Consider the following 9,480-nt stretch of genomic DNA (forward strand, 5'->3'; position numbering starts at 1 on the left):
TGATTCATTCTCTGGAATCTGTTTGCTGCTTTTGGGTTCTCTCAATAACCGTTACCCTTAGGTCATCTTATATTTGACTCAATTCTCTCAATTTGTTGCCCAAACACTGACACTTGTGAATGGAATCTGACAATTTCACTACTCAAAGAAACATTAACAAATACCGTCATTTAAGATATTATACATCTATACAACAACTGAAAGCTATTGCATGGCATGTATAAATTATGTAGACAGTGAAATGGTCTACATCAGTTTTCCATATTTCCATATTTGGCCATCACTGAATGTTTTAACTCAGGGCGAGCCAACACCTCCTCAACTCACCTCATAAGGCCAACCTTATGTGATTTAGATGCAAGCAGGGGCGACTTTAGCCCATTTTTGGGGGTGCTTCAGCCCATTAACCTTATAACTCCTGTTGTGTGTGTGTGTGTTTGTGTGTGTGTGTTTGTGTACAGAGAGACAGCCAGGTTCGTAATGGATATAAGGAAGTTTTTTTCAAAAAAAGGAGCCACATTCAGGTAAAAGTGTAAAATCAGTGTTTCAATGTTTATATCTTTTATTAGATGTTCGTGTGGTTTGGTTATTTGCCTTTTGGTTGAAAGTAGACTGAGAGAGGACTTTTTGTTAGTGATCTTAATAGTATTTTTTTTTTTCATATTAATGTAATTTTTCATCTAATTGAATCTATTTGTGTATGATTGTCAGTCCAAAGAGGGAGAGAGGAAAGAGGGGAACGTGAGGAGAAAGGGCAAGATCAGGAAGAACCAGGTAAGAAAACAGACAGGGAACAGTGACAGGCAAAACAGAAACCGTTAAACTGACAAAGAGAAAAAAATGATTTTACTCACACAATCTGGAAGTTGTGTCCTCCCTATATTAAAGCTGCTATACAGAATCTGCTAAACAAACTGGGTTGAAACATTTTTGACCCTCTTTAACAACAATCCAACATAACATTATAATTGATTGGGGAGATTAAAATTAATTATATATTTTTATGTGGTTCAGCCACAACTCTACTAAAACCTCAGCCAGTAATAGGTAGGCCAACTTTTGGACTGTCCAGTTGTCTATATGACTGCCGCAGTACATACTTCACATTTGCACACTATCAGAAAATGCCAAACTGTGCCCTGGTGGAGTGAGGAGCTGTAAAGAGAAGCAGAGTGCTCTGTTTATATTCTAAAAAATGTTTTAAGCTAGCCTGTTTCAAAGCACACATACACTTACCTTATCAGTGTTTCTCAAACTTTTTACAGTGTGTACCACCTGATAAAAAATGTTAAGCTCTCCTAAGTACCACTATGAAAGCATGAAACTCATAAATCTTACAACACAAAATTAGTATTATTAAATTAGTAAAATTAGTATCTGCAGTAAAGATTTTTTCATGCATGGTATACATTCTACCACAGGCAAAGTTGCCTCCATTTTTATATATATTTTTTAAATATTTTGTAATAATTTATTTGTAATAATTTATTCTGTTTTGGGAGTGTTTTTTTATGCATCTGTATTATATTATACATACACATTAAAATTGAATCTCTGTCCAAAAATGCACTCAGTTTACTTTTCACTCACTATGAGCATCATTCATAATTTTCCCCCAGTAATTAAGGAACTATATGTATTTTTTTTTATTCCAATCCATTCTTCTTTTGCAGCATTTAAATAACCTTTGTCAGATTTGATGGTTTTGTTACAGACTTTTCAAAAAAGTGTTTTGCATTTCTTTCACAAATGTGGGGATTAAATTGCGTTAAAATGCACAAAACAGTGATGTCATGTTTTGAGACGAGTACCCAGGCACAGAGAGACTTGATGAATTTAAGAATCTTATGATTTAATAAAGAAATTTGCAGACTTGCACAGAGATGGTAAAATTATGATGACTGATAACGGAGACGAAGACAACAGACGATGAGGACAGGGAGGATGCAGGGACTGACAGAGACAAGGAAGAAGTCTCATTGTGATGAGTAAAGTGTATCTTGGCTGGCTGGGCAGCTCTCTGGGTGCTCAGCACCCCCAAAGCTCTGATCCTAGAATCGCCCCCTGGATGCAAGGTGTTGTCAAACCTTTGAGCCAAATTTCTCCTATACAAAACATGCAGCAGTTTGTGCCAGGCTTACTTTAAGACTGTTGGTTCCTGTCGAGCCTACACAGTACTGGTCAGTGCTGTACCAAAGCTTTAAATGCTAGAAAGAAAAAAAATAAAACTCTATGCATGGGTAGCATTTAGACATTAATAATTGATATTTTACTATGACATGACACATGAGTTTTCTGACAAATATATAATAATGAAGGATTTAACATTTTGTTTACCAGAGGCCTGTGCTGCGAAAAGAAATTAAACATACCCAGTGCATGAACTAGTGAGGGTATACTGTAGGACAAATACGTACTATAGGGAAAATATGAAATGATTATCCATACAGCAGAGCACTACATTTAAATATTAATGCTTATAAAACAACAACATTGTTTTGTGTGGTTTTTAGCACCAGACAAAGGAGAATAATAATATATTATTATTCTTTTCTGTGTTTTGTAATGAAAAGTGTGTGACTCTAGGAAAACAGCTTAACAAACTTGAATTTAAAGCAGTGGTTCAACTTAAGAAATTAACAATTTGTTCAAGCAGTGTTATCCTCTCTCCTGTTGCACTTTGCTGTGATTGGGTGATCTAATGATGACTCATAAGAAACAATAAAATGACACAAGCACCAGATATATTAAAACACTTCACTGTGGTGTCATACACTATACTAGAGGACCACTGGTTTAAGCACAAAGTTTTTATGAGTTTACCGTGGATAATGCATTCAACTCTTGTTGGTTATTTTCTTTGGGTGTTTTTTAATGTCTTCTTTAATACGATTTGTATTGTCTTCGTTGATGTTAACACTACTAAGTCACTAAGTGTGGAGGGAGGTGTTGTGGAAAAAGAAGAAGCTGCGATGACAGAGCCAATGCATGGTTTAAAGATCAGGGGAACGAGAAGTGTTGATTCTAGTTTATCTCAGTGTGTAAAACTGGGAGGCAGTGAGCTCCCAGCCTTGCACTCTGATGGGGATGTTGTGATTGGAGGGTTTTTCCCTCTGCATTATGTTGTCACTGAGCCACAGCACAGCTACAACAGTAAACCTCAAATTACATCATGCAGCAGGTGAGTGTAGTATAGTGCTTTTTTTTTCTTCTCCCTTGTAACACAAAGTCAAAAAAGCATAAGCTTTGACCATATTGCCATTTTTCTATAAGACTGTTTAAATGATATTATTTTATTAAATGAATAAATACGTTATGGAGTTTTTCTTATCTACAGCTTTTATCAAAGAGCCTTTCGCTGGATGATGACTATGGTGTTTGCAGTGGAGGAAATTAACCATAATTCAAGTCTGTTACCAGGTGTTAAACTAGGCTACCATATCATAGACTGCTGTGACCAAATCCCCACCGGCCTGCAGGCTCTTTTTTCGTTACTCAGACACTCTAAAACTGTCGACAGTAAAGTTGAAAAATCAGAAGATACTGAATACAATGGTATCAACGGGGAAGGGTTAAAGACTGTAAAACTAACTACAAAAGAAATAATGACCTCATTGAAAAATAGAAATGAAATTTCAAATAGTGTTAAAAACACTGGATATTACCTAAATGAAAATACAACAGAAGAGATAAAGACGAAAGAGTCTTCCACATGTCTGTATTATTCTCCGGTGCCTGCTGTGATTGGTCTTGCACCCTCTTCCTCTACAAGAGCTGTCGCTCACACACTTGGCCCTTTCAACATACCACTGGTAATATACTGTACAACTTTATTTAATAGTGTTGTGTATTTGATTTATGTTTTAGCTCAATAATACAGAAAGAAATCACTTTCTCTCTAGGTGAGTTATTTTTCCACCTGTACCTGTCTTACTGATAAGCATTTGTACCCATCATTCTTAAGAACTGTGCCAAGTGATCTCTTTCAAGTTAGAGGTCTCGTAAAGCTTGTCACATTTTTAGGCTGGTTCTGGGTGGGCACAATAGGAACTATGGTGAGATAAAAACTTTTTTAAATGCTACAATAAGACAGCTTTAGACAGCAACATGGTTTATAAATGCTTTCTGTATATACATTTCAGGATGACTACAGCCTTTATGGCATCCAGGCATTCTCTAATCAGTTTGGAAGGCAAGGTGGATGTGTGGCATTTCATCTCACCATCCCGACATCGCCCACAATGGCTGAAATACAAGAAATGGCAGATAAGCTGGAGAGTTCAACTGCTCGGGTTGTGGTGGTGTTTGCTACAGAAGGGAAGCTCCTAAATCTGTTCTCAGAAGTAAGTAGTGATATATAGTGTTATTATGCTCATAATTGTTTTCATGAAATTGCTGCATTATTTTATCTATGATTTCCCAGCTAGCTCAAAGGAATGTGACAGGGATACAATGGATAGCCAGTGAAGCCTGGGTGACCTCGAGCCGACTGGCCTCACCCCAGTTTCTCCACATTCTACAGGGAACACTGGGCTTCACTTTCCCTGGAGTCAGCATCCCAGGCTTGAAAGAGTTTCTTTTGAATGTCCGACCCTCTCCCAAACCAGGAATGGAATTTTTCAATATGTTCTGGGAAGAACATTTTGGTTGTAAGCTAGAGTTTGAAAGCCAAAGAGCCAAAGACTATGAAGCAGATGATTTCAATGTTAATGATAGTTTTCGTTACAACCCAGGTTTCCAAAACAATTCTCTTTATATGGTCGGATTTAATGTGGGACAAAAAAGTTTATTTAACATGTCAGCTTATAAAGATGGTGAATATGCTTTTGAAAAGCCTGTATGCACAGGGTCAGAGGATTTGAGAAACACTGACAGCAGTTATAGTGATGTATCTCAGGTTCGAATATCCTACAATGTGTATAAAGCTGTGTATGCCGTTGCCCATGCTCTGCACACTTTTTTGAACTGTGATTCAGCAGGACCTAGCGGGGGATTGTGTGAGAAACACAGCTCATTTTCAAATGGTCAGGTAATTGTAATTATTATAAAATATTTAAATCAACATTCATGGGATTCATGTGTAGGGTTTTTTTTTGCCATTCTTTTGTTTTTCTAATTCTCTTTTTTTGTAGTTTCTTCAATATCTGAAGATGGTCAATTTCACCAACCAGTTTGATGATAAAGTATACTTTGACTCCAATGGAGAGCCAGTCCCGCTTTATGACATTATTAACTGGCAGAAGGACAGCAAGGATAAAATCAGGTGGGATATAATACTTTAAAGTGCAAATGAACTGCATGTTGAAGTAATCATGAACAATAAACTGTAGTTACATTTATTTTAGGATAACTGCAATTTTTGATAAAACGCTACAATACATAAATTCTTTGGCCTTTTGAAATATTTTATGCTACTTTGTGCTAGATTTATCAAAGTTGGAACATATGATGGTTCAGCACCACAGAGAGAGCAGTTGCAAATAAAAAAGAACACCATTGTATGGACAAAAGGACAGTTACAGGTAGGTCATAGTTATCCTCCACGTATTTGTTATGAAACTGTTCAAATTAACTTGATACACTATCTTAAATAGCAGAAACAACATGTTGATGGCAATTTTACTTTTCTCTGTTCCTTGTTCAGGTTCCTGTATCTCAGTGTAGTGCTCCATGTCCCCCTGGCAGCAGGCAGGCCACACGCCAAGGAGAGCCCAAATGCTGCTTTGATTGTTTGCCCTGTGCAGATGGAGAGATCAGCAACCAGACTGGTAGCCCATATATGTTATTTATTATTATTTTTTTAAAGAAGATAAATAAATAAATTATTATGTAGTGCAATGAAGAAGGTCATTGAATTTAAAGATGGACACTTGGAGAACCATCAAGATATGTTGATATGCAAGGAAAACTTCCACAATGTTTACACACATATAGTTACGTTTTGTGTTCCCAAAGGTTCCACTGAGTGCACAAAATGTCCTGAGTACTTCTGGTCAGACAAAGAAAAAGTGAAATGTGTTGCAGGGGAAGAAGAATTCCTCTCTTTCTATGACACCATGGGAATCATCCTAGTTGCACTCACCCTGTTGGGATTCTTACTGACCACCATCATCACCATTGTGTTTCACAGTTTCCGCTTTACACCCATCGTCAAGGCCAACAATTCAGAAATAAGTTTCTTGCTTCTCCTGTCACTCAAGCTCTGTTTCCTATGTTCTCTGGTGTTCATTGGTCAGCCGTCTTGGTGGACATGTAGGCTCCGCCAGGCAGCATTTGGGATCAGCTTTGTCCTGTGTTTGTCCTGCCTCCTTGTTAAGACCATTGTGGTCCTCCTGGCTTTCCGGACTAATGTACCTGGTTCCAGGGGTCGGAAGCTGTTTGGAACATCTCAGCAGAGGATTCTGATCATCTGTGCGACAGCTCCGCAGGTAGGAGGAACAGTCACTGTCACTTAAAGATCAGTTTGTGTCTTGCTGGTATTCTTCTATCATCCTATCCTCCCCTCAGATTTGTCTCTGTTCTGGCTGGGTGTTGGGAGCACCTCCCTTTCCATTCAGGAACCCAAACTACCAAGCTTTAACTGGAAAAGTGAGTATTAAATACTGAAAATATGACTTCTGTAATTTCTTTTCTTGATTTAGTTGCCATAAACCATCAGAAAAGATGAAAATGTCTTGCAAATGTATTCGGCCTCCTTGAACTTTTCCACATTTTGTCACATTACAGCCACAAACATGAATCAATTTTATTGGAATTCCACGTGAAAGACCAATACAAAGTGGTGTACACGTGAGAAGTGGAACGAAAATCATACATGATTCCAAACATTATTTACAAATAAATAACTGCAAAGTGGGGTGTGCGTAATTATTCAGCCCCCTGAGTCAATACTTTGTAGAACCACCTTTTGCTGCAATTACAGCTGCCAGTCTTTTAGGGTATGTCTCTACCAGCTTTGCACATCTAGAGACTGAAATCTTTGCCCATTCTTCTTTGCAAAACAGCTCCAGCTCAGTCAGATTAGATGGACCGCGTTTGTGAACAGCAGTTTTCAGATCTTGCCACATATTCTCGATTGGATTTAGATCTGGACTTTGACTGGGCCATTCTAACACATGGATATGTTTTGTTTTAAACCATTCCATTGTTGCCCTGGATTTATGTTTAGGGTCGTTGTCCCGCTGGAAGGTGAACCTTCACCCCAGTCTCAAGTCTTTTGCAGACTCCAAGAGGTTTTCTTCCAAGATTGCCCTGTATTTGGCTCCATCCATCTTCCCATCAACTCTGACCAGCTTCCCTGTCCCTGCTGAAGAGAAGCATCCCCAGAGCATGATGCTGCCACCACCATATTTGACAGTGGGGATGGTGTGTTCAGAGTGATGTGCAGTGTTGGTTTTCCGCCACATATAGTGTTTTGCATTTTGGCCAAAAAGTTCCATTTTGGTCTCATCTGACCAGAGCACCTTCTTCCACATGTTTGCTGTGTCCCCCACATGGCTTTTGGCAAACTGCAAATGGGACTTCTTATGGTTTTCTGTTAACGATGGCTTTCTTCTTGCCATTCTTCCATAAAGGCCAACTTTGTGCAGTGCACGACTAATAGCTGTCCTGTGGACAGATTCCCCCACCTGAGCTGTAGATCTCTGCAGCTCGTCCAGAATCACCATGGGCCTCTTGGCTGCATTTCGGATCAGCGCTCTCCTTGTTCGGCCTGTGAGTTTAGGTGGACGGCCTTGTCTTGGTAGGTTTACAGTTGTGCCATACTCCTTCCATTTCTGAGTGATCGCTTGACCAGTTCTCCGTGGGATGTCCAAGGCTTGGGAAATCTATTTGTAGCCTAAGCCTGCTTTAAATTTCTCAGTAACTCTATCCCTGACCTGTCTTGTGTGTTCTTTGGACTTTATGGTGTTGTTGCTCCCAATATTCTCTTAGACAACCTCTGAGGCCGTCAAAGAGCAGCTGTATTTGTACTGACATTAGATTACACACAGGTGCACTCTATTTAGTCATTAGCACTCATCAGGCAATGTCTATGGGCAACTGACTGCACTCAGACCAAAGGGGGCTGAATAATCATGCACACCTGACTTTGCAGTTATTTATTTGTAAAAAATGTTTGGAATCATGTATGATTTTCCTTCCACTTCTCACGTGTACACCACTTTGTATTGGTATTTCATGTAGAATTCCAATAAAACTGATTCATGTTTGTTCCTTTAATGTGACAAAGTGTGGAAAAGTTCAAGGGGGCTGAATATTTTTGCAAGCCACTGTGTATATCTATATGTAGGGATATATGTGTAAAGAGAGGAATGAAAAATATTCATACAAAATCTCTCTGTATTCATACTTTTTAACATCTTTAGATTGTTGTGGAGTGTAAAGAGCCATGGCCTCCTGGATTCTATCTGGTCCTCGGTTACATTGGCCTACTGGCCTTTGTCTGTCTTCTCCTGGCATTCTTTGGACGAAAGCTACCGGACACATTCAACGAAGCAAAGTTCATCTCCTTCAGCATGCTGATTTTCTGGGCTGTGTGGATTTCTTTTATTCCAGCTTATGTCAGCTCTCCTGGGAAATTTTCTGTGGCAGTGGAAATATTTGCTATATTAGCATCCAGTTTTGGATTGTTACTATGTATATTTGTCCCCAAATGTTACATTATTTTACTGCACCCTGAAAGGAATATTAAGAAAGGCATGACTGGGAAATATCCAAGATGAGCATTTTGTATTTTCAGTGTTTTTCAGAGTAATTAATAAAGTACTCACATTTGAATTTGAAGCTAAATAAAATACCATATGAGAGATGTCTTTTTTGTGTTTCTGAATAGTATTTTCCTTTTAGGCCTTTTTTAAAAGAAATATTTACAGTATGAGTACAAGTATAAAAAAGGACATGTCTAGAAATTATGAAAAATAACATGAAATAGGTTATCATAAAATAAAATGACAGTGCACTGCTGTTATTGAATATCAGTGATGGGTCAAGGATAAGGCAAATATAAATATACAATTAGAGCTGAGTACTATCATAAAAAGAGGAGAGAAGACAAAGACAGCAACAACCAAGATACGTGAAACCAAATATCACAATCAAACAGGAAATGATGAAAAGAGAAATAATTAAAAACAGAGACAGGAAGACTAAAACTATATCAATTATATATATGAACACCGCACTGTATAGAAAACATCACCGCAATGAAATAGCCATAGAGTCAGCAATGGACCAGACCAGATCTGGTTCTGAGGGCCTCAGGGATTGTAAAGTTGGAAACTAAGAGACAGATTCACTGATGTTTTGCACCACTACAAACTGAGTTTTGGTGTAAAAGAAAAAAAAAGAAAAGAAGCTACTCTGGCTACTGAAAAAGAGAGCACATTGAAAAGCGGTAGGAACTCTGAGATTTTTGCAACTGATCATCTCACAAACACATTTCTGGGAGTTTCTTTCTTGAGACCTAAAATATAGGGAGGG

General features: G+C 38.3%; 1 protein-coding gene across 1 annotated transcript; it reads left to right on the forward strand.

Moving 5' to 3' along the window:
- Window positions 1-3,308: 3,308 nt before the first annotated feature.
- LOC120719938 (extracellular calcium-sensing receptor-like) lies at window positions 3,309-8,744 on the forward strand (the record flags this gene model as incomplete). Its single annotated transcript, XM_040009501.1, has 10 exons — window positions 3,309-3,812; window positions 3,903-4,055; window positions 4,143-4,343; window positions 4,424-5,029; window positions 5,133-5,263; window positions 5,426-5,522; window positions 5,645-5,768; window positions 5,956-6,428; window positions 6,508-6,588; window positions 8,367-8,744. Coding segments are annotated over 10 exons (2,727 nt in total), but the record flags the coding sequence as incomplete, so codon positions are not given.
- Between the last annotated feature and the right edge of the window lie 736 nt (window positions 8,745-9,480).

The sequence above is a fragment of the Simochromis diagramma genome, unplaced genomic scaffold (genome assembly GCF_900408965.1).
Source record: "Simochromis diagramma unplaced genomic scaffold, fSimDia1.1 OVJJ01000344.1, whole genome shotgun sequence".
Lineage (NCBI taxonomy): Eukaryota > Metazoa > Chordata > Actinopteri > Cichliformes > Cichlidae > Simochromis > Simochromis diagramma.